The 25,930-nt window shown below is 48.8% G+C and overlaps 1 protein-coding gene across 2 annotated transcripts in view; it reads right to left on the bottom strand.

Moving 5' to 3' along the window:
* ST14 (ST14 transmembrane serine protease matriptase) overlaps positions 1-25,930 on the bottom strand; it is a 264,383-nt gene that overhangs the window by 93,208 nt on the left and 145,245 nt on the right. For both annotated transcript variants that reach the window (XM_085647218.1, XM_085647219.1), the window contains exons 6-8: positions 21,506-21,541; positions 19,256-19,496; positions 15,881-16,020 (exon numbers count right to left, since the gene is read on the bottom strand). In XM_085647218.1, the coding sequence (XP_085503344.1) occupies positions 15,881-16,020; positions 19,256-19,496; positions 21,506-21,541 (417 nt within the window). The remainder of the gene's footprint in view (positions 1-15,880; positions 16,021-19,255; positions 19,497-21,505; positions 21,542-25,930) is intronic.

Raw genomic sequence — 25,930 nt, 5'->3', positions numbered from 1 at the left:
GAGAGGTATTGCTGCTGCCTTTGGTAGGATGCAGTAGATTCTGGGGATGAGGTTTTACTACTGCCCCTGTACTGAGACCTACGAAAGGACCAGAGTGTGTGGGTACCTGAAGGGCCCCCATCCACTTGCCTGTATCCATGTCCTTTAGTTTCTCAAGCATATGATCCACCTGTGGCCTTCTGGTTTGCAGCCAGAGACACTGAGCCAGGCATGACGCCAGATCAGAATGCTGGTGTTTACACCACTTTCTACAGTGTCCGCTGCGTTGACAACGCAGTGGACTGTGGTAGTGGAAGTAGTATTGCCTTCAGTCACAAGCTCCTAACCATGCTGTTTGTATTGCTGAGTGAGGTATTGGAGGAGTTACTCTATTCTGTCCCAGTATGCCCTGTTGTACCTGGCTAGCAGGTCCATCGAGTTGGTAATGCACTAGTGTGTGGCTGATTGCACTGCCAACCTCTTGCCTGTGGCCTCGATCTTTTGTTCTCCTTCTCAGTATGAACCACACATTGATTGGAGTCAGGCTGCAAAAAAGTCATAAGCACACAGAAATGCACATTTCTAAAAGTGGCATTTCTAAAAGAGTAATAAAAAATTTGTTTTACACTAATTTGCAGGATTTGTCACAACTATTCCAAACGTGGCAAAGCTACTCCTTTCAGATTAGAAATTACCACTGAAACACATACCAGGGAATTCCCAATGCAAACCTATGAGAGGGGCAGCCTCACAGCAGTAAGAAACCAAAGAGGCTGTTAGTCACTAATAGGACATGCCACACAACAAAGGAACATGGCCTAACTTTTACACAGCACCCTGCTCATAGGGCTACCGAGGGCCTACCTTAGGGGTGACCTATATGTAGTAAAATGGGAGTTTCAGACTTGGCAACCACTTTAAATGCCAAGTCACTGTGGCAGTAAACTGCGCACACAGGCCCTGCAGTGGCAGACACCTGAGACAGGTTTGAAAGGCTACATCTGCTGGTGGCGCAAGCAGCGCTGTCGTCCCACAAGTAGAATTTAATTTACAGGCCCTGGGTATATAGGATACCACTGAACAAGGAACTTACAGGTACATTTAATATGGCAAACAGGTGTAGACCAATCATACCAAGTTTACAGCTAAAGCGGTCGACCTCAAAGCTTGGAAACCGGGTTCGTGTCTCGACCAACACTCAACACCCTGTGATTCTGGGCAAATCACTCAATTTCCCTTTGCCTAACAAAATGAATGTGTCCATCTGTAACGCAACTGGTGTTCATGTAAAGCAGTCTGATATCTTTGGGTCGAGTTTGCACTATACAAAACTAAAAAAAGAGCACATCACTTTAGCACTTAACACACCATTGGTAAAGTGCCCAGAGTCCCAACGCCAATCAAAAAAGGTCAGAAAAATACAGGAGGAAGGCAAAAAGTTAGGGAACAGCACTGCACAAGGGGCCAGGTCCAACAGGTTGCCCTACCAATTTAAAGAAAACTGCATTTTTTAGATTGTGATGCAGTTATCTTGCATGTTTATTGTGCTGCCTACAGCACATGGTTGACAGATTTTGTCTGCACAGTTCCCTGGATGCATATGATTGTGCATTATCCAGACAGGTTTTATTTTAATTGTATTTTTTGTATAATGAGGAAGGGATGCAGGAAGACTAGTGTCTCTACATCATTCTTTCCTGATGCACCACACACACCTTAGTGGAAAGTTCCCATGCAGTGTACCTGACGCCAGAGCCTACACCGCTGACGCAAGACAGAGCATCTAAAATAGGGATTGAGGGCCCCCGGGGAGAGCAGAGGTGAAGCTGCTCTTCCCCTGGGTTTCTTCGTGAAATGTGTCATGCCATCAAAGACAGGTGTAGGGATAGGGAAGGGGCAGGAGTTAGAAAAAGTTATGAATGAGGCTGGGGTCAGGAGTTCAGACTCTTTGACTGAGTCCATCACCAAGGAAGTGTAGAAGAGCATCAGGGACCAGGTGAGCGTGGGCATGGTCATGGAGGACTGTAAGGAGGTATGGGAAGCCCTGCACATGTTGTGAGCAGCAAGGAGAGATCATCTCCTCAGGCCTGGTTTCTAGACCAGGCCTAGGTTGGAATGGTACACCCTGAACAAGGCGCATCTGGTGGGGTTGCCATGGCAGTTGTGGTGTGCTCGCACCACGTAGCAGATAGCAAGGTATGAGGACGGGGGAGAGACAGCCACAACATCACCTACAGCGGCAGTGAAAAAAGTTGCGAACAGGCGGCAGAGCCTGCTGGCAGAGATGGGACCGGGGGCTGCACAAAGTGATGCTCCTGCGAGCCCGCATGCTGAATGGAGCTCAGCAGTGGTGATTGGGCAGAGTAAGAGCCCTTACGGGAGGTGACAGGGTGGTCCACACACAATGTTAAGTTGGGACCATTAGGCATGAATACAAAGGAGGGTTTTGCCAGGGATGGGGCATGTCCCAAGACCACTGGGCGATCAGACAAAAGTGATGGAGGTAGGAAGTAGCGGGGTGAGTTTCTGGGCAGTGAGGAGTGTGGGGGCTTGAGCCTGGCAATTCAGTAAGCCCCCGAGGCTACAAGATCAGTAGTGAACATTGGGCCGGGTGGGCTAGGCCTGGGTCAGGTATCTATTTGACAAGTGGACACTGAGGCCAAGATTAGAGAGCAGCACCAAATACTAAGGGACACTGAAGAGAGATGGGAGAGATTGTGCAGAGAGCAGGAAATGGCATTGGAACAGAGCCAATGGAACAAGAACGTCAAGGGGATGATGAATGCTGGTACACGTGTTGGCCAGGAACTGGGGATGCCGGGCAGGTGGTGCGTCTCAAGGGTAGGTGGCTGGGGTTACAGACACAGGGGATCACAGCATAGTGACACCAGGAGCTGGTGCATCTCAAAGGGCCGGTTGCAAAGGTTGGTGCAGCCTGAAGGAGGCAAGGACGACAATGCCTATAATTGAGGTTAGCAGAAGGTTGGCAAAGCCAACGGGGCATCCCACAGTCCTGAGAAGATGACCTGAAGAAGCGGGGGGAAATCGGCAGCCATCCCAATGCTGCAGGCTCAGGATCACATCACGTGACTCAATACTAAAGAAACAGAGGTGCCCTGGACGTGGAATAGTGTGGGTGTATGATTGGGTGAAAGAGACTGGGTAGTGAAGGGGTGCAAATTACTTGGTGCTGGATATGAAGAGGACAGTGATGAATGGGAGAAGGTGGGACGAGTATGATGCAGGGGCACAAATGCAGTGGGGTTATGGAGCCAGTGTCTAGGGCAATGGAGGTGATGTTGCTGTTTTTCAGAGGTCAAGAGGGGACAGAGGAGACTCCAACACCAAGCAGCCCAGAAATCAGGGGAGGCGTGCCAGGGAGATGGGTGAGGGTAACAGGCTGTCAACAGGCACAAAAGATTGGTGGTCAGTATGGGGGTGGAGGGGGTCATAGACAAGGGAAGAGAGAAACAAGGGGTCAGCCAGCCAGCAAGGCAGAAAGCGCAGGAGGCCTGCAGGGTATGTGATAAAGAAATTCAGAGTTGAGGGCAGTAGGCTGGTGAGAGTGCAGACACCAAAGAAGGGATGAAGACAAGGACAAGGCTCACCATTAGAAGAAGCTGCCCTATATGGGTTTGGCGATGCCTTTGGGCTCTCGCATATCAGAGAAGACCAAAAACAGGATCTGGAAACATGGGCTATGTAGATGCTTTCAAACTTGGGGACATTCAGATGAAGGAGGGCTCTAAGAAGGAGGAATGGAACTGCCCCGATGGCGCCGATTTATATGGAGAATTGGACGTTAGCGTTTTTGATTTACGTGGGTATTTGTGAGAAGTATGGGGACAGGGCAATCACGCTTTTTAAGCGCATGGCAATCACAAGGAAGACACAGAAGCCTTTTGGGGGCTATGCCTGGCTTAGTTATGATAAGGAGTTCAGAGCTAGAGTCAGAATAAATCCGGGGAAACCTTGGAGGGGGAATGTGGATTCTGAGCTGTGTTTGAAGTGGATGTCTTCCACCCATCCACAGGCAACTACACAGACGGCGAGTTGCCTTCCTGTTACCTATTGACCCTTTCAGTCCTGCCCCACACAAAAAAGGGTGTGGGACGTGCACAAAGGTACAGGATCCAATGTGGGGGGGTGCTGGAACTTCAACAAGGGATTCTGCTCCTAACAGCTTTGTAAATTCAAGCAGGAGTGCTCCAAGTGTGGGGGGGGGCACCCCATTACACAATGTTACACACTGGCCAACCCTGATCGAGGAGGGGGCTTGGAGGACATCAGACATAGGCTGGACACAAGGGCTCCTACACATGAAATGTTTAATTTTGCAGCATAAGACATGAAGGTGGTGTATGCCTCAGTGGATGATGCAGTTAGGTTGATGCAACAAAGAGGGACAGGTGATGAAATAGCCAAGTGGGATCTCAAGTCCGCCTTTAGATTAATGGCCATACATCCAGATGATTTTCCACTGGTAGGCAGGCAGTTTGAGGGGACTATCTATGTCAACAGGGTCCTGCCCATAGGCTATGCCATTTCATGTGCACTGTTTGAGAATGTTAGCACCTTTTTGCAATGGCTTTTTCCAAGCAGGGTTGGCATACAGCAGTCTCATTACCTGGATGATTTTTTGTTAATTGGCATAGCATTGTAGCAGTTTGTGCATTTGGCTAGGGAGCTAGGTGTCCCTTTATCCCCTGAGAAAACGGAAGGACTGACTATGGTGTTGGCATTTTTGGGCATTGAACTGGATACGCTGGAGTTGGTGGAAAGGTTACCATGGTGCAGAAAATACTACAGTTCTTGAATGAAGTGAATGGTTTGCGGTGGTTGGAACTGCAATAAGTGCAGAAGCGTTTTATTTTAAATTTTGCTTCTAGGGTGGTAAGAGGTGGAAGGACTTTTTGCAGGGAGCTCACTATGGCTATGTCCAGGGCGTGTTTGCACCATGACAAGGTCCGGATTTAAGAATTGTTCATTTGGAGGACTTTTTTTGAGACTTCAATGGGGTCTCCGTGCTATTTCAGGAAGTTAACACAATTTGAGAGGTGCAGATTTTTTCGGATGTGGCGGACGCTCATGGTTTTGGTCTTTTCTGGGTAGGAAGGAGGTGTGGGAAGTGGCCAGGAACAGTGGTAGAGAAGGGGGAGGAGCATTGACTTTCTGGAATTTTTTCCAATCAGTAGTGGTGCTGATGGCTTTTGGACGAGAGGGAAAATTATCAAGAGGATGGCGATGTTTAATTTGGACAATATGACGGTGGTGGATTTGGTGAACAAAAAGAAAGCAGGGAACCTTGGAGGGCTCCACTTACTAAGACAGTTTATGTTGCTTTGTAAAAGGTTGAACATTGTTTTTCGGGCAAAGCATGTGCCCGGAGTGAACTATGATATAGCAGACTCATCTCGTTCACAGTGGCAGTGATTTCACATGCTGGACCCAGGAGCAGAGGATAGGAAGATGAATTTACCACACAACATCTGGGTGTGAGGAGAGTGAGAGTGTTAGACCTGGCTAAGAGATCATTAGCAGACTCAAAAAAGAAGAGTTACCAGCTGGCTTGGAGAGAGTTTAGCAGTTTTGGGTGGAGCATGCAGGAGGCATTGGGGTAGCAAAGAAACAGGGAATGGAGAGTGATAAGTTTTGTTTTTAATTGACAAGGGTTTATCTCCCGCAACCATAGCTGGAAGCTTGCAGGCTTTTCATTTTATGGTAAGCTGTTTTGGGGCATTGACCCGATGCAAAGAGTTGTTGCAGAGGATTCTGAATGGATGGGGTAATGAGAGGGGCAAAGTCTCGTTGGTATGTGAGGTTATAACGTTTGAGTTACTGCAGAGTATTTCAGAGGTTTTGCCATTTTGTTGTTAGGATTCTTTTGAGGTTGCTGTTTTTCAGCAATGCATGCTATGGTTTTTTGGGGGGGTATTTTTAGGACTTCAGAGCTGCTGGCATTGGCGTGGCAGTCAGGAGTGTTACATAAACATTCATAGTTGCGGATCTGGTTGAGGAGTTCAAAAACAGATCAGGAGTGGCAGAGGGAGGTGGGTATGGCTTCAAGAAGGGGGGGGGGGGGTGGCAAAGGCTTGTACATTGAGGGAATGGAGAAGTTTCCAGTTGTGGCCAGGGAACCGGCAAGCAGAAGTTTTTTGTCAGGCAGGAGGGAAGAATCTCAGTGTTCCAGCTGCTCACAGTTTTAAGATTGACATTGTGGATAAGGGATGGATATGGAGGCTAGGCCGATGGGACTGAAGATGCTGTGAGCGCTAAGTGCTGGAGTGTTAGATTCTGGGGGAGGGGAGGTGGAGGAGGACTAGTGATGTTACCACCTACTAATCCATTATTTTTGACTCCCATGTATGCGTGGGCAGTGGGGATGGTGACATGGATATTGGGACACACTTGTGTGATAGGCTGTGAAATATGCAGATCAGCAGATCTATGGAAGGAGCATTGCCTGCCCAGTAACAGGCATGAGGTGACATGGTGGGGTAAGAGTGGGATGCGATGAGGCAATATCTTGCCATTCTAAGAGACCCTGGTGCCACAGAAGAGCTGCCCAAACATGCTCTTGATTCAGTTGAAGTAGATTGATATGGTCAAACTGTCCAGTTTGACGCTGTTACAACACATGAAAGAGGATTTGCTGTTACTTAAGAGGGCGTTTGCTGGGACATGTCTGTCTGATTTGGACTGCGTTTTTGCCCAGGAGACAATGGAAAGGGGCATTGAAACATACAGCGATTGACAAAGCAAGGAGGAAGCTCAACAGATCTATGAGGTTTGTTTGTAAGGCATCGGACATTGAGGTGATTGCGCATTGAGGAGGAAGATTAGCTTTGTTTGGAGCAGATAGAGAGCATTTATCGCAGTTTGGAAATCAATATTACATGATGAAGCTACATAACATGCTGGGGAAGCTCTGGAATGAGGTCAGGTGCAGAGGTGTATACGAGTAAAAAGGCACGTGAAAAGTTACTGGGTGGGAGGCAGGAAAAACACCCTGCAGGGTGTTTTCTGGGTGGCAATATTTTAAGTGGGATGGTGAATCGGATGCAGGCGTATCCACTCCTCTGGGGGGTGGGGGGTGGGTTAAGGAGGAACCAGAGGATGGAAAGATGTTTTTCCTCATACAGTACAAGGAGGCTCCAGGGGATGTGTGGTATGGTAAGAAAGAGAATGGGGAAATGCAAGCAGGATGGTGAATAAAAGATGAAATAATGAGGTCAGCGAATGGGGACTTGAGGTTCAGTTGGTACATCTTGAGGATGGTGTGGGGGAAAAGGGGTAGGCTAGAAATTTGAGGTGGTTTACAAAAGTTGATGCTATATTAAAGTTTATTTCAAGCGGCTAAATTATGAAACAAACGAACCTGTCCTATTAAAGTAGCCTTTTACAAGTAATCTTGGCTATGGTGTGTGATTATTGTACGATGAGGGAACAAGGGGGAGCAGAGGCAAAGCCGGTCTCCCTCCGGGTTTCTTCATGGAATGGGTCATGCCAGAACAGACCAGTGTAGGGATAGGACAGGGGGAAGGGGTGGAAATTAAGGAAAGTTATATGCAACACTGGGGTCAGGAGTTTAGCCTCTTTGATAGACTCCTTCACAAAAGAAAATGGATTAGAAACCCACCCACCCTACATGCTTTGATGGCAGGAGTGGAGTTGTTCAAGCTACGCCACAGTAGGACAAGGATGGTGTGGATATGGTGGGCAGGTGGTATTTTATGGGGGAAATGGTGAGTCAGATGCAGGTGTATCCACCCCTTTGGGGCACGGAGGATGAGTGGTGCGGTAAGAGAGTTTGGGAATGCAAGCAGAACGGTAAATGAAAAATAAAAGAATGAGATGAGAATATGGAGACTTGGGGAACAGTTGGCACATCTTGAGAATGGTGTGGGGGGAAGAAGTAGGTCAGAAATTTGATGTTGTTTACAAATGTGTATGTTACATTAAAGTTTATTTCAAGCTGATAAACTTGGACATGAACCCGTCTTAAGAAAGTGGCCTTTTACGCCTAATCATGGATATGGTGTGTGTGATCACTGCACCAAGTTATCTCAGTACTTCACAGATAATATATTCTTGTTTCAGCGGCAGTCAGCCTCTCATGCAGTTCTCACGAAACCCCCAATCCAAAATAAAATAAAGTAAAAAGTAACTCAAATTAGTCTTCCAAAGTACCTTAACTTTGGTGTTTAAAAAGTTAACACTGCCATCCTGCACCACAGCTTCCTCACCTCACCTATGAATCACAACAATTTAACCTTAACCAAAATCACCCCCTCAAACCAGGTGGAATAGAAATACCTTCTCCCACCTACCAGTGACAGCTTCCTAAAAGCATAAATTAGAGGCTGAAAGAAAATATGCCAAAAAGATCAGAGAGAACAAAAGATTAACAATTTTGTTAACTTTCACACCAGCACAACACAATATCTGAAATCAATCAATCAGGATTTATAAAACGCGGCTAATCAACTGATGGGTATCCAGGCACTTGCAGTTCCGGGAGGCTTATTTAAACAGCCAGTTGAAGATCTTGCACTGCATGCGCAAGTGAGGAAGCAGGTGGGGTTGCTCTGTGATTTCTTGGTGTGCTTGTAGTCAATAATGATTCCAAGGTTTTTAGCGTGGTTGGGGGGGGGGGGGGTGTAGGTGCGGGTCCTAGGTCTGATGGCCACCAGGAGTCATTCCATGTGTTGCTGCTGTTGCCAAAGATCAGCACTTCTGTCTTGTCTGTGTTCAGCTGCAGGTAGTTGTTCCTTATCCAGTCGGCGATGTTTGTCATGCATCTGTGGAAGTTGGTTCTGGTGGTGTCATAGGTGAGTGAGAGATGAGTTGGTGTCATCTGTGTAGGAAATTATGTTCAGACCATGGGATCGGACTTTATGTTGGCCAGCAGGGTCATATATGCATTGGAGCATAGGGCTGAGGAGTGAGCCCTGGGTGACACCGCAGGAGATCTCCTGTGGTTCAGAGGTGAAAGGTGAGAGGTAGATACTCTAGGCTCTTCCGGTGAGGAAGGAGGTGATCCATCTGAGCACATCCTCTTGGATGCTAATGTGGTGGAGCCTTTCGATCAGTGTGTGGTGGGATACGGTGTCAAAAGCTGCCCAGAGGTCAAGAAGGATCAAAGCTGCTGTTTCTCCTCAGCTGAGAAGGGTCCAGATATCATCAGTTGCTGTGATCAGGGCAGTTTTGGTGCTGTAAAAGCCGGATCAGGAGGCGTTAAGTAGCTGGTTCTGCTACAGTTGTCATGAGTTGATTGTTGATGATCTTTTCCAGTACCTTCGCTGGGAACAGGAGCAGAGAGATTTGCGGTTAGTTTTTGAGTTTGCTGGGGTTGGCAGATGGTTTTTTGAGCAAACGTCTAACTTTGGCATGTTTCCAGGTGTTGGGAAATGTTGCGTTGGTGATCGAGGTGTTGAGTAAGGTGGTGAGTTCCTAGCCGATCCTTTGGTTTCTGAGGTTGAAGATGTGGTGCGAGCAGGAGTTGTTGGGAGCTCTCGAGTGGATGGATTTCATGGTGGAGGTGGTGTCCTGGGTGGAGAGATGTTCCAGGTGGTCAGTGAATGGTTTGCATTAGTTACAGTGGTGGTATATCGGGCGAGGAAGTGTGTGGGTTGGGGTTCGAAGTTTCTGTATATGGTTGTGATCTGGTCGTGGAAGAAGTAGGGAAGGCTGTTGCACAGCTCCTGTGAGGGTGTGATGTTTTCACTGGCAGCCGGGTGGAGAATTCCTTAACGATATTGAAAAGGTTTAGTGTTCGCGCTGGTTTCGATGCATGCAGCAAGGGCCGACTTCTTTGTTGGCCTCAGCCAGCGGTGGGAGAGGTTGAGGGAGGTCCTTGCTAGTGCACCATCGCCTCTCCAACTGGTTGTTGTCTCATTTAGCTGTTCTGATTTCTTGGCTGTACCAGCTGCCTTTTTGGATTATTTCCTCTGGCTGTTGCTCTTGGTGGGGATGATGTTGTCTGTGTAATTGGTGATCCAGCGGTTGACGTTTTTCACTCCCTGTGCGAGGTTGGTGGCAGTAACAGGGTTGTAGGTGTTTAAGGCGTTCACCCAGCTGGTCTCTGAGATTTTGTTCCACCTCCAGATGTGGGGCATTGATCATCTTGGGGACGGCGATGTGGCAGCTGCTGAAGTGGACGATGGAGTGATCAGACCATGCAAGTTATTTGACATGGCTGTATTTGACACTGTTGTTGGAGGTAAAAATTGGGTCCAGCATGTGTCCTGCGGAAAGTGCAGGATCGTGGATCTGGGTCAATTCGAAGCTGCTCATACAGTAGAGGAGGTGTGCGGTGTTTTCTTCGCTGGCGTTGATGAGGAAATTTAGGCCGCCAAGGAAGATGTAGTCCTTTGAGTCTAAGGCTAGGGGTGCAATGAAGTCTGCGATGGTGTTACAGAAGCTGGAGAGTAGGTGTTGTATGGAGTCCCCGCTAGCCGGGAACTCCAACCTGACTCGCGGCGATTCTGCCCGCGAGACGGTGGTCAGCGGTCTAGTGGAGGAGTGGCGCCCTTCGATTATGTCAGACGCCGAAGCTGAAGACAGCGAGAAGCCGGGACTGAATAAAGCGGAGAGGGGAGGAGCGGGTGACAAAGGGGAGCCAGACGCAAACGCAGAGCAAGGAAAGCCCAGAGGCAGGAGGAGTGCATCGGCGAGACAGGAGAAGTGCATCGGCGAGACGGGAGGAGGCATTGGTGGAGGCTCGCATCCTGAGCAGAAAAAGGCAGAAGTATCTGGACTTCCCGGAGAGGGAGAGGACACCCCGATACCCACTGCTGCAGTCCTGGAGGACCGCAGCCCCAAGCAAGTGCACTGGATACGAATTTTGAGGAGGCTGACTGGGCGGGGAGGAACACAGAGGGAGCTTCAGTAACAAGGGAAAAGAAGGGGGGGGGGAACACTGGGTACTGACCGTGCCCTCACATCCTTTCCCCTCACCGTGGTGGTATCCAGCAGGCTGGTGACAGTAGCACTGACAAAGGCTGAGAAGTGCAAAACCGAACTTAGTTTATTTTTTTGGTTTTATTTGTTTTGTTCTTTTCGCATCTTTGGGGACAGTGGAATCCCATCCATAAGCAAGAGAACCCGGAGGAGGAAGGACTGCAGGCCAAGGCTTTTCCAGGAACCAGAGACATAAGGGACATTTCCCAACCCCCCCCCCCCCACACTTTGAGTTGTTCAAAGACTACTTTTAGTTTGCTTACCTTGCCCTTTGTTTTGGAATGCTGTTGAGTAATAAACATACCTATAGGCTTGAACTGCCTTACCACCCAAGCAGCTGGTTTTGGTCTTCATTAAACCCCTGAGTGACAGCCAAAGAACCCCCCCCCCCTTCTGGGCCCAGAATTTACAGTAGGCCTGGGGTTTCGGTATACAAGGGTGCCTCTGATGGTTGTCTTGTCCATGTAGGGCTTGAATTTGAGATTTTCCATGTGGCTGGTGGTGTGGTGGGTGGTGGTGGTGGTACACTTTATGGTCCCTTGGTGGATAATCCTGGTGAGTCATTTTTTTATCAGTCAGGTGATCGCTGTGGCAATGTCTGGGGCGGATGTGGGTTTGAACCAGGTCCCAGTGAGGAAGACTATGTCAGGTGCGAGGGTGGCAAGGAGGTCCCATAATTCAGTGGAAAGGGTGCATAGTGAGTCTGTATTGAGAAGGGCGCATGAGTTTTTTGTTAAGGTGGTGTGTTCAGGTTGGGGCTGGTTGGTGGACTGGGGTGTATGCAGTGGCAGATGAGGTGGCAGTGAATGCAGGTGAAAGGTCGTACCATGGGTCATTATGGTGGCAGTGTTTGTTGCAGCATTTGGGGTCGAGTATGTAAAGCTCGGCGATGGTGCATCTTCAGGGGGCAGCAGGGCCGAGTATGTAGAGCTCGGCGATGGTGCATCTTCAGGGGGCAGCAGGGCCAGGGGTCATGGCTCTGGGCGTGGTACACGTGTGGACAGGCACAGATGGGTTTGCCAAAAATCAATCAATCAATCGGGGAATTGTAAGCATGCTACTCACCCGTGAGGGTCTACAGGCGTTGAGGAGGGTTCCGCAGATCTGTTTAGCCGAAGAGCCAGGTCATGAGGGTCTTCCTGAAGGTGTTCAGGGAGGGGGTGCATCTGATGTCTGCCGGTAGCTCGTTCCAGGTCTTGGCTGCAATGTCAGAGAAGGATTTTCTGCCTGCTCTGGCTCTGTGGATGCGTGGGGTTTCGGTCAGTACGAGGTTGGAAAATCAGAGGTTTCTTTCGGGTACGTGGAAGTTGATTCCGTTGTTGAGGTATTTGGGTCCGTTGTTATGTAGGCATTTGTAGGAGTAAGTGAGGATTTTGAAAGTGACTTTTCTCCACAGGGAGCCAGTGGAGACTTTGTTGGTGTTGGATGATGTGTTTGTGTCGGGGGATGCACACGACTAGTCTGGCGGCGGTGTTCTGTATTGTCTGGAGTTTGGGGAGTAGGGACTTGTTGATGCCGGCGAAGAGTGCGTTTCCATAGTCCAGTCTGCTGGTGATGAGTGCCTGGGTGACTGTCTTGCTTGACTCAGGGGGGAACCACTTGAAGGTCTTGTGGAGGGTGCGGAGGGTGTTGAAGCAGCTGAAGGTGACTGCGTTGACATGTCGTTTCATGGTGAGGGATGAGTCGAATACGATGCCGAGGTTCTTGGCGTGGTCTGAGGGGGTAGGTGGGCTTCCAAGGGCGGTCCGCCATCAGGTGCTGTCCCATGCAGAAGGGGTGGTACCGAGGACGAGGAATTCTGTCTTCTCGGCATTGAGCTTAAGGCAGCTGTTAGTCATCCAGACTGCGACGTCTTGCATTCATTTCTGGAAGCTGAGTTTGGCAGTGGTGGGTTCTTTGGTGAGGGAGAGGATGAGCAGGGTGTCGTCGGCGTAGGATACGATATTGAGGCCATGTTGTCGTACGATGGCTGCTAGGGGGACCATGTAGATGTTGTAGAGGGTGGGGCTCAATGATGAACCATGTGGGACTCCGCAGGTGATTTTCGTGGGGTCGGAGAGGAAGGGTGGGAGTCTGATCCTTTGGCTTCTTCTGGTGAGGAATGATCGGAGCCAGTCCAGGGCTGTTCCTTGTATGCCTGCGTCGTGTAGTCTGGCGACTAGTGTGCAGTGAAAGACAGTGTCGAAGGCCACTGATCGGTCGAGTAGGATGAGGGCTGTGGAGTGACATTGGTTCAGGAGGGTGCGAATGTCATCTGTGGCGGCAAGTAGGGCGGTCTCTGTGCGGTCGTTGCTTCGGAATCTGGATTGGGACGGGTCGAGGACGGCTTTCTCTTCAATGAATCGTGTCAGTTTCCTGTTGACTTTTTCTCTGCAAGTTTGGCGTGCTCGTGGCGAACATACGCTGTGCAGTCACGCTGCAGCCCTGCATTAAGTAGGTCCTGGGGTGGGCAGCAAAAACGGGGAGTGGGTAAAACATGGTCGGGAAAACTCCAGTGCGGTGTCACTGGAGCAGTCTCTTTTTTCCCTTTAATAGCTTTATTCGGAAGCTTAGAAGACATCCATAAAAGCATTTGTACAGTACATCAATAATCATTTCATAAAATAAAATTGTGTGCGTGAAAGTGTACACTATAGACATAGGCTAAAATTATTAAAAACGGATAGCTACCAAATTTCAATGAACATTTCTTTGAATATATTTCCTACCCAATGTGTATTCATGCCACCCATTATATGAGACACTTTCCTTATTAGTAAATGTTTAAGAAAAAACAAAAATATATAACAGTTAATAAAGTGCAGTAGTGCAATGTATTTCGCTTTCATTGCCGATTTCTCTTAATCACTGGAGCAGTCTGGAACAAGCAGGAACTGGACGCCACAGGCAAGTGGCAAGCTAGGTGACTACTGATTAATGTTCATTAACCTGTGGCGTGGACAAGGTTACAATATGAGGAAAACTAACGATGCCCTAACACACTTTTTCCTCATAGTTCCCTCATGTTTTCTGTATTTATTTGGCTCAGGATGTCAGTAATACCGTCTGGCTGGACATTGTAGAATATTAATACTGATTATAGAATATTAATACTGAGCTTTCTTGCTAATCTTTCCAGGAATAACAAGAAATCTGTGAAAATGTTCTGGCAGTATGTTGCTTTTCTGTTGATTGGATCTGTGCCCTCACCAACTGGACTGAGTGAGAATTATGGGCCGGTAAGACTATACGCCTGGGCTGATTCCTCAGCGTTCCTTTCAAGAATTGATTTAGCTGAGGATCTATCAGCCCATCTAGCCCTGAAGGTAGCCTCACGGGCCCCAGCCAAACAGGCCATATCATCCACAAAGAAAAGACAAGGGATGCGTTTTCATTACTAATCTCTGCATGCGTGGGATAGATGCAGCAAAGCATATTTGTATAAAATGAGCAAAAGCTGTACAAACTCACATCACTTTACACAAACCCTTTGTTAACAAACAACGACAAAAAACAAGAAACGCTAAAACACTTCCCTTTGTGCGATATTTCCATATGAAGGTGCTTTTAGGACACAACTAGTTTTATTATAGTTCTAGAAAGCAAATCGATAAAGCACCCGATTGAAAAGATTTTGAAAGAGAAATTGATGGAGAAAGAAAGTACAAGCATGAATGGGAAAGAAATGTTGCATTCAGGAGAAACAAAGTACTAGAGAAAAGAAATATTACAGCGAAATTCAGCATGACCATGATAAACAACTAAATCAATTGAGGGGAAAAAAAACAAATTAATAAGATAGATAAACAATGTGCAAGAGACAAAAAATGATTCAAACAGAAAGACAAACATCAGACGAGACAGAAACATGAAGTACTATATAAATGAAACAATAAATAGCCACTGTGAAACTATCAAAGATGAAGCATTGAAGAAAGAAGGAGAAAAAGGATATTAACAGAGTAGTGGAAGCCACAACAATAACAGTAAAGATAAGCTGAGTCAATCGGTTTGAAGTTTACATTTTTTGCAGTGACAGTTAATTTTTTTTTCATTGCAGCGTCATGGCACGAAAAAGAGCACACCCCTTTAAACATGGTGGTCAGGTGCAACCCATTATGTAAATTAAAAAAGATAGTAAAAACTATTGGATATAAAAGTTTAATGGAACAGCACGGGTGATTCCTAGCAGGCAGGTGTACTTAAAACACGTAGTTTGACTGCAGATCACGGGGAAACGTGATTTCTTATTTGCTCAAAAGGTATTATTGGCTTTGAATTACTTTAACATAATTTGAATATACATGGTTGACTAAAAAATGTAAAACATAATGAACGGTAAGAAAAAACCTTCAAATTATTTCCCACCAGCCCTAGCACTGAAGCTAATTATTTTTAAGTGATTGTGCATGTGATCAGGCACAATGCAGTCATTCAAACTGCAAACAAGCCAATGGCTCCAGTAGGCTAACCCATATCCCCATGTTGCATGCTGTGAAGGGTGAAAGCAAAATGTGAATGACAGCTGAAAACCATCAATGGATAAGGGCTAACCCAAATATATATATATGGGCATGCCTTTTTCATTTATTAATTTTTCTTTGATTACATGATGCTGTTGAACAGCTAGGGCGTCTCGAAGCTAGACCTGAGAAGTAATCAAAGGAGTATTAGAGAAAGGAAAACTATTAAGGAAAGATGGCAAAAAAGCCCGAATAATTGCCAAAATGAATTATAATACAAGAAAAAAGGAAAATTAAAACTACCAGAATGATGGAGCAATAAAGAGAAATACCAACAAAACAGCGGACGTTAAAAAGAGAGAAGGCAGAAAGCATAACCTCGTATGACAGAAAAAAGATGATAAAGGCAAGTGAAATCACATAGAATTATCAAATCAACATGTGACAAAGGTCAGCACATGTAAGAAAGGGAAATTATTGCAAATATATGCCCTTACGCGTCTTCATTGGTATTTGGACAAATTCAGCTTTGAAACCTGGGTGCTTCCCCTTGGCATTGGTGACCAGAGAAACAAGCATGACATTCTGCGATGAATGAAACGTGAGGTTGTATGAAGAAGGGTAACTGCCACAGAGTCTGCAATGCAGAAAATTCAAAACACCTTAGTCAAAAGCAGAAGAATGGAAAATGTCTAGATGCATAGTATTGTCTCAAGTTTTGTAAGATACTGTCTGATTTTGCCATCCTATGAGAATGAACAGTAAGAGGTAAGGAGTAGATCTTTCATTCACTCTCATTTCCTTCACACTCACCCATTCTCTGCTCTACTTAATCAGATTGTCTCTCTCAGTTCACATTTCACTACCACTCACAGTCTCTTCACTATGAACTTTTGTTTTCTCTTTTGTTCCTTCTTTTACACTTGCTAATGTTTTTGTCAGTTCTTCTAGCACATACTTTGCAACCTATCAGGTCCTCCCCGGCACTACAAAATCAGCAAACTTCATATTTTTAACACAACGTCCCTTCATGGTTTGCTATCAATGGTCTCAAACTTAATACATGGATCTGGGATGGTTATGGTCACAATATTTCCTTTCACTACTTCAAGACAGCCAATGTACTTATTGCAAACGCCAAGACATGTTCCTTCATTAGCATTGATGGTTATCTAAAATGAACAGACTGAGCAATGACCACTGTAACATAGCTTGCCATATTTAATATACAAATGTGTTGAAGCAAACAACCAGGTTCATTTTCGATAATATTATATTCATGTTTTACAACAAACTATGTAAGCAATGTCAAGGAACAACCACAGGGACTAGAATTGCTTGCCCTTATACCAACAGTTTCTGGTTTGGTATGACGTTCCATGTCTTAGATGCGATGTAGGAAAAGGAGCATCCTCCAGTTTAGCTTTTGCGGATGTGGAGAATGTGTGTGAGTGAGAATGAGGCAGAGCATAGATGTCTGGTGGGTTGGTCAAAGTGTAAGCGGTTGTTCAGGTATTCTGGTCCTGTGCTGTGTTGAGGTGTGTATGTGTGCATGAGAAGTTTGAATTGGGTGTGCTTGTGAATGGGGAGTCGGTGAAGCTTCTTGAGGGGTGGTGTGAGGAGGGTGCTGCATGGGAGGTCGAGGAGTCTTGCAGCGGTGTTCTGGATGGTCTGTAGCCTGTGTAGGTGGTGTTTGGAGGTTCTGGCATAGAGAGTGTTGCCGCAACCCATCCTGCTGGTGAGGAGTGCTTGCCCGACTGTCCTTCTGGTGTTCTGAGGCAACAATTTGAAGATCTTTCGTAGCATGCGTAGGATGTGGAAGCAGGAGGTGCACACTGCGTTGAGGTTGGCTTGAGTCATCATGTTGAGCTTGTCGTCTTGGATGATACCTAGATTTCTTGCATGGACTGTGGGTGTTGGTCCTAGCTGTGACGGCTACTAGGTGGAGTACCCTAGGGAGGTCTTGTTGCCAAAGACCAGTACTTCTGTCTTGTTGGAGATGAGCTGCAGGAAGCTGGTTTACATCCAGTCTTCTATCAGTCATTCAGGTGGTGAAGTCGGTCCTGGTGATGGTTGTCTTGTCAGTCATGGAGAGGATGAATTGGGTGTCATTGGCGTAGGAGTGGTCGTGAAGTCTTGTGATCGGATGATGTGGACGAGCTGTGTCATGAATATGTTGAAACGGGTGGGGCTGAGGGATGATCCCTGTGGGACTCAGATCAATTTCCTGTTCTTTGATGTGAAGGGCGAGCACCTGACCCTTTGGGTTCTTCCACTGATTAAGGAACAGATCTATTTGAGAGCAGATCTTTGCATGCCAATCTTGTGGAGTCTTCTGAGGAGAGTGTTATGGCGAACAGTGTTGAAGGCCGCAGAGAGGTCAAGCAGGATGAGGGCGGCTGGTTCTCCTTCTTCCAAGATGATTTGAATGTCCGTTAGTGACCGCCATGAGTGCTGTAGTTCTTTCGGAATCCCAATTGAGAGTTGTCTAGAAGATGGTGAAGTTCGAGGTGGGTTGCAAGCTGCTAGTTGATGGCCTTCTCAATCACTTTGGCTGGATAGGGGAGTAGGGAGATGGGTTGGATGTTGCTCCGTTGATTAGAATCACCTGTGGAATTCTTGAGGATGGCTTTTATTTCAGCAAGTTTGCCTTCATTCAGAAAAGTGGCAGACGTGGTGGAGGTGTTGATAATGTAGGACAGGGTGGTGCTGATTGGTGATGTTTCCAGGTTGTAGATGCAATGGGGGCATGGGTCTGTAGGGGCCCCTGCGTGGATTGTGCGCATGACTGCTGCTGTCTTTCTGGTGAGGGTTGTCAATTTGGTTAGGTGGCAGTCTTGGTTGGAGGTCGGTAAGTTAGCAACAAGTTTTCTCGTGTTGGGATGATGTGATTAGTTGCTGTAGATGTTTGAAATTTTGCTGTGGAATAAGTCAGATAAGTTGTCACAGAGTTGCCTAGGTTGTCACAGAGTTGCCTAGGTTGTCACAGAGTTGTTGGAAGGCAGTGATGTTGCAGACAGTGGCAAACGGCCAGGTGAAAATTAGTTAAACATTTGCTAGTCATTCAGAGTTAGAAAATTAGGGTCATATTTGATAATCGGATGGAATGGCATTTTAATTCAAGTGAGGGTGGAGTATAAGGTACTAAAGTATCTAATTAAACATTAAAGTTGTTTATTTTAATGGTTATAACTTGTGACTGCCTCAAAATTATTTTGTGAGCTACCTCTATGAGTTTTGTCAGACCATTTAAATTCATTTCTAAAGCATGCTTGTTTCTGCTTTAGCCTGTCAAAGTACTTTTGAGGAGAACATGTTGGTTATGATAGTAACTGTGGACTGAAGATGAGACAACAGCTTCCTTCACTGTTATAAAAATACATGTAACTTCAATATCTCTACATAAAGACTTTGTTTTGAAATGTATCATCCCTCCTCTAACAAAGAAAAATGAATGATTGCCTCTCTGTCCCCATCTTTTAAGCTTCAATGTAGGTTATCCTGTTTCGGACAGCTCTAGGATATGTGTCATTTTTGGAACTAAGGCAAAGGCATATAAAACCCTTGTCAAGAATAACTAACAATTTTGTGTTAGAAGATCGGTTCACAGAGTTCTTACACAATGACTTCAGCACTAGATTATACTTCTTCATCAATCTTTTTCTAGAAGAAAAATGCCAATAACTCCTTCCATGACTTACTGCCTGGAGAAAGGGCAACAATACAAGGGAATAATAATGGTAATGTCGTAAAGGGAATACAAAGATAAAATGTACAACCAAGCACATAGCGGAATCAAAATCAGCTTAGGGTGAGAGAGTCACATAATGGAAGAATCAAACTCCAGAACCTGTCCCGGATGTATAACTCACTTCTGAAGTGCTCTAGGCTCGACAGGGCTCAGGGAGTCATAGATCTTCACATAATCATCGTCCAGAACCTGGCATCTCTCCAAGTCAAAGCTGTGGAACGAGAGACTGATGAAGTGTCCTACATCCGCACGGAGAATCCACTGGCAGTTTACATTGGGTGGGTAAGGGCTGTTGGGGAACCCAGGAGTTGAGAAACTTATTTTGGTCCCCGTTTTAGCATGCAACCCAAAAATGCAGGTTTCTGTGCCAAAAAAAGAAATACTCCAAGTTATTCAAACACAATGATATTTACTTTGTTTGGCTTAAAAGTTAAAACCATCATTCAGCTATGGCAATTAAAGGGAATTAGCTTACACCTAAACACATTACAAGCAATATAAAATTATATTTGGTTACCTCAGGTCAATTGTATCTTGGCTTGATTGTGAACTTTGTTGTTTCCGCAAACTTACCGGAACCTACATTACCTAGGCTAAGCCAGTGAGTAAGAGTTCAAATAAAATATAGCGGTTTCTCTGGTAGTTGTCGAACTCTGAAGCAATAAGAAGGCTTGGGAAAGTGAGTCAATTGGGAGAAGCACCAAACTTCTGTCAATTTTCTGTAGCTATACCAACATCACAGATGCCCCAACCTGTCAAATAAGCGTTTCCATTTCCCTATAGACAAGTAAGTATCAGCTAACCAGTTTTTTTCTGATGCTTTATGTAAGCTGATCATTGTTCATAGTTACCTTGGTTGATTAAAGTGAAACCCCAGTAGCAAAGAACAGTAGAGTATGTAAAAGGGTTCAAGGAAAAACAAGAAAAAGAATTGAATTTTCCCAGATATAGTATATGTGGAGAGAAGGTTCAGGCAAATTCCATTACAATAACAAAATTACAATGATCTTTGGTTCACAAAATAGGTTACATCTTCAATTATGAATTTCTTGATAGGAGTTGCATTTGATTGCACTCTCCCTAAAATGCAATATGCTGAATTAAAATGAAACGCAGGAGAGATTAAAGAAAATCTATACAACATGTTATTTTTCATTCATTGATGGTCTGAAAAAAATGATTTATGAAAATAGCTACAAATAAGTTATATACCAGGGATGGTTAAAGTAGATTCAGGAAATCAGATTGTGGTCAGGTTGTAGAGATAATCATTGCCTACCTAAATGTGCTCCACTATCCAAGTACACACAATTAAATGGGCTTTTCTTTGAGTTAAGTATGTAGATTCCATGAATTCCATCCTTTCCTTTTGTTATACCCTAAAAAATTTTACACCACTTGAATAATAAAATCCTGTGGGGGGTTTCCAAAGGTTCACAAACAATATTGCCTAGCAGATGAAACTGGATAAAGTATAAGGATTTCAAATATATTTTGGTGATGTGCCTGGATGTAGTCTAGATGAAATATTAGTGTAATCGCTGAAACACAGCCTTGACAGATGTCAAAAAAGTTACAACTGTAAAAAAAAAAAAAAACAATGTTACACAGTAGAAAGGCTGTGATTCCTGAATTTTTTCAGTCATTATTACATAGAATTACAACAGTAAAAATGAGGTGTGAATATAGACTGTTCTATGTCAACTTTACCTTGAAATGGTAGGATATGACGTGATCATTCTATTGAATTAAAAAATATATATGTTTTCACAAATATATTGCTAAAAAGTTTTTAATACAATACATTTATTAAAGTCAATGAAAATTTAACAAATATGTTGTATATAGGGTACAAAAAGTTTATATTTCTGGGACGGGATCACCTATAGCACTGAATTATCAATGAAGGAGAGATCTTGAAATGTGCCTCGAAAACTTTTGGAAGGGAACCTTTGATATAGGATTTCTTCCTTAATTGCATAAGCTATTTGTCCCTTTCTTAGCAGACTAACAGTGACTCAGTATTATTCTCTTTCTGGGAGGACCTATGCAGCCTCTTTGGATATTCCTTGCCTCAGATTTGTAAATGTATAACTGAGTAGGAAAGCATCACACATTATTAAACTGAGAAGGAACAATACTAATGGATGTGCTATCTTAATGACCAAGGTGCAAACTTCATCACCCCATTCAGGCAAGCCTGCTGCATTGCTGCAGTGCAGAGCCTATCAAACTATAATTTTTTTTTTTCTTCACTTAAGGCCCTTTTGCTTTTCTCTTGCATTTTGGATATTAGATGATGCCACAACATAGTGTTAACCTTGCCAAAGGAACAGTTATGTTAATGCATAAGAAACTTTAAAAAACTTACGGTCCTTAAAATCCTTCACCATCTTGAGATCGGCAGCTGTGGGAATTAAACAAGAGCTTAGAATGTTTTAATATTGAACATTGATCATTGCTATAAATTGCATAGCTGTAACAAAAGGGTCAGCATCTGTGGAGGTGATCGGTATTGTGAAACAGGGATTTGTGCGAGAGTTGGTGGGTGCACAGCTATGGAATTCATAGGAGTAAGCAATTCATGTGGATACCGGCAAGCTAAACTGTGAAAAAAACAGCAACCAGAGGAGGTTCATAAGTGAATGTGCACGTGTGGTCACCAGCAAAATATAGGCGGCCCACTTTATAAAGCAAATGAGAAGCAAGCAAGCAAAAAAGTGGTCAGAGAGCAGGGCAGGCAAAAAAGGAAGGCTAGAGAGGGAGGTCAATGAGTGAGGGAAGCCTCAGCAGGGTATGCTAGTAGAGGGTTCAAGACCAGAACAACCAAGTGAGATAAAGCCAGCATCATCGCGCGCTGATAAAAACACAGTACCAGTGAGTATGAGGGGGGCAATTTTGGAACAACTGGAGGAGGCCAACAAAGGAGAAAGTGAAATGAACTATAAAGAGAGCAAGTGTGGAAGGAGGGTGAATGTGACATTGTGAGACGCTATTGAGGGACAAAGCAGGATAAAAAGATAGCAGAAAAAGACAAAACAATGGGCATGATAAATGTATGGCTGAAAGGAGCAACAAGTGATGTGGCAAGGCCAGTTAAAGAACATATAAGGAGGAAGGTGGTGAACCAACTGTAGGGCCCCTAGGGTGATCAGTGGAGGTTAAATATAAAAAACTAATTTTAAAAAAGGGCAGCAAAAAAGTATACAGTAAAAAGCAAATAGAATAGAGGCATCAAATGGACAGTGGAGGATAGTGAATGAGCAATGGAGGCTAGCGAATTAACAGTGGAGGCTAGAGAACAAGCAGGGAAGGTACGCCAGTCGTACATGGGAGGGGTGACTATCATGCCAGCTGCGGATGGGCTGGGAGTGGCCAGGCAGCCAGTGCCCCATCCAGGCAGCCAGCAAGCGCGCCATCCAGGCAGCCAGCCAGACAGTCTGAGAGTGCCATCCAGGCAGCCAGCCATCCAGAGAGCACCATCCGGCGAGCCAGCCAGCGCACGCCATCTAGGCAGCCAGCCAGCCAGCGCAGGCCATCCAGGCAGCCAGCCAGCCAGCCAGCGCAGGCCATCCAGGCAGGCAGCCAGCCAGCCAGCGCAGGCCATCCAGGCAGCCAGTCAGCCAGCCAGCGCAGGCCATCCAGGCAGCCAGCCAGTCAGCCAGCCAGTCAGCGCAGGCCATCCAGGCAGCCAGCCAGCCAGCCAGCCAGCGCAGGCCATCCAGGCAGCCAGCCAGCCAGCGCAGGCCATCCAGGCAGCCAGCCAGCCAGCGCAGGCCATCCAGACAGAGCACCATCCAAGCAGCCATTCAGCGAGCGCCATCCAAGCAGCCAGCCATCGAGTGCCATCCAAGCAGCCAGCCAGCGTGCGCCATCCAAGCAACCAGCCAGCGAGCGCCATCCAAGCAGCCAGCCAGCGAGCGCCATCCAAGCAGCCAGCCAGCGAGCGCCATCCAAGCAGCCAGCCAGCGAGCGCCATCCAAGCAGCCAGCCAGCGAGCGCCATCCAAGCAGCCAGCCAGCGCGCGCCATCCAAGCAGCCAGCCAGCGCGCGCCATCCAAGCAGCCAGCCAGCGCGCGCCATCCAAGCAGCCAGCCAGCGCGCGCCATCCAAGCAGCCAGCCAGCGCGCGCCATCCAAGCAGCCAGCCAGCGCGCGCCATCCAAGCAGCCAGCCAGCGCTATCCAGGCAGGCAGCCAGCGCGCGCCATCCAGGCAGGCAGCCAGCGAGCGAGCGCCATCCATGCAGGCAGCCAGCGAGCGAGCGCCATCCATGCAGGCAGTCAGCCCGAGCCATCCAGGCAGCCAGCATGCGCCATCCAGGCAGCCAGCCAGCATGCGCCATCCAGGCAGCCAGCCAGTCAGCCAGCATGCGCCATCCAGGCAGCCAGCCAGCCAGCATGCACCATCCAGGCAGCCAGCCAGCCAGCATGCACCATCCAGGCAGCCAGCCAGCATGCGCCATCCAGGCAGCCAGCATGCGCCATCCAGGCAGCCAGCGAGTGCCATCCGGCCAGCCAGCGAGTGCCATCCGGCCAGCCAGCCAGCCAGCGCCATCCAGGCAGCCAGCCAGCCAGTGCCATCCAGGCAGCCAGCCAGCCAGCGCCATCCAGGCAGCCAGCCAGCCAGCCAGCGCCATCCAGGCAGCCAGCCAGCCAGCCAGCGCCATCCAGGCAGCCAGCCAGCCGGCGCCATCCAGGCAGCCAGCCAGCCGGCGCCATCCAGGCAGCCAGCCAGCCGGCGCCATCCAGGCAGCCAGCCAGCCGGCGCCATCCAGGCAGCCAGCCAGCCGGCGCCATCCAGGCAGCCAGCCAGCCGGCGCCATCCAGGCAGTCAGCCAGCCGGCGCCATCCAGGCAGCCAGCCGGCAGGCAGGCAGCCCGCCAGCAAGCGCCACCCAGGCAGGCAGCCAGCCGGCGAGCGCCATCCGGTCAGCCAGCCGGCAAGCGCCATCCCGCCAGCCAGCTGGCAAGCGCCATCCCGCCAGCCAGCCGGCAAGCGCCATCCCGCCAGCCAGCCGGCAAGCGCCATCCCGCCAGCCAGCCGGCAAGCGCCATCCCGCCAGCCAGCCGGCAAGCGCCATCCAGGAAGACAGCCAGCCAGCGAGCAAGCGGCAGCCAGACAGGCAGGCAGCCAGCGAGCGAGCCCGCAGCCAGACAGGCAGCCAGCGAGCGAGCGAGCGAGCGGCAGCCAGACAGGCAGCGAGCGAGCGAGCAGCAGCCAGACAGGCAGCCACCCAGCGAGCACCAGCCAGGCAGGCAGCCACCCAGCGAGCACCAGCCAGGCAGGCAGCCAGCGAGCACCAGCCAGGCAGGCAGCCAGCGAGCACCAGCCAGGCAGGCAGCCAGCGAGCACCAGCCAGGCAGGCAGCGAGCACCAGCCAGGCAGGCAGCGAGCACCAGCCAGGCAGGCAGCGAGCACCAGCCAGGCAGGCAGCCAGGCAGCCAGCCAGGCAGCCAACCAGCACGCGCCATCCAGCACGCGCATCCAGGCAGCCAGCCGGTGAGTGCCATCCAGGCAGGCAGCCAGCCAGCGCCATCCAACCAGCCAGCCGTTGAAAGCCATCCGGCCAGCCAACCGGCGAGCGCCATCCGGCCAGCCAACCGGCGAGCGCCATCCAGCCAGCCAACCGGCGAGCGCCATCCAGCCAGCCAACCGGCGAGCGCCATCCAGCCAGCCAACCGGCGAGCGCCATCCAGCCAGCCAACCGGCGAGCGCCATCCAGCCAGCCAGCCAGCCAGCCGGCGAGCGCCATCCAGCCAGCCAGCCGGCGAGCGCCATCCAGCCAGCCAACCGGCGAGCGCCATCCAGCCAGCCAGCCGGCGAGCGCCATCCAGCCAGCCAGCCGGCGAGCGCCATCCAGCCAGCCAGCCGGCGAGCGCCATCCAGCCAGCCAGCCGGCGAGCGCCATCCAGCCAGCCAGCCGGCGAGCGCCATCCAGCCAGCCAGCCGGCGAGCGCCATCCAGCCAGCCAGCCAGCCAGCCGGCGAGCGCCATCCAGCCAGCCAGCCAGCCGGCGAGCGCCATCCAGCCAGCGCCATCCGGCCAGCCATCCGGCAAGCGCCATCCGGCCAGCCATCCGGCAAGCGCCATCCGGCCAGCCAGCCGGCCAGCCAGCCGGCAAGCGCCATCCGGCCAGCCAGCCGGCAAGCGCCATCCGGCCAGCCAGCCGGCAAGCGCCATCCGGCCAGCCAGCAGGCATGCGCCATCCGGCCAGCCAGCAGGCATGCAAGCGCGGGCCAGCCATCCAGGCAGGCAGCCAGCGCCATCCAGGCAGGCAGCCAGCGCCATCCAGGCAGGCAGCCAGCGTCATCCAGGCAGGCAGCCAGCGCCATCCAGGCAGGCAGCCAGCGCCATCCAGGCAGGCAGCCAGCGCCATCCAGGCAGGCAGCCAGCGCCATCCAGGCAGGCAGCCAGCGCCATCCAGGCAGGCAGCCAGTCAGCCAGCAGCCACTATCAAGGCAGGCAGGCAGTCAGCCAGCAACCACTATCAAGGCAGGCAGGCAGGCAGCCAATGAGCAACATCCAGAAAGGCGGCCAGGCAGCGAGCGGCAGGCAGGCAGCCAGCCAGCGAGCACCATCCAGACAGGCAGCCAGCGAGCGAGCGGCAGCCAGACAGGCAGCCAGCGAGCGAGCGCCAGCCAGACAGGCAGCCAGCGAGCGAGCGCCAGCCAGACAGGCAGCCAGCGAGCGCCAGCCAGACAGGCTGGCATCCAGCGAGCGAGCGCCAGCCAGACAGGCAGCCAGCGAGCGAGCGCCAGCCAGACAGGCAGCCAGCGAGCGAGCGCCAGACAGGCAG

Source organism: Triturus cristatus, chromosome 3_2 (assembly GCF_964204655.1).
Source record: "Triturus cristatus chromosome 3_2, aTriCri1.1, whole genome shotgun sequence".
Classification (NCBI taxonomy): Eukaryota; Metazoa; Chordata; class Amphibia; order Caudata; family Salamandridae; genus Triturus; species Triturus cristatus.
Note: the sequence above shows the minus strand (reverse complement) of the source record. Positions and strands in the feature narration are given on the sequence as shown.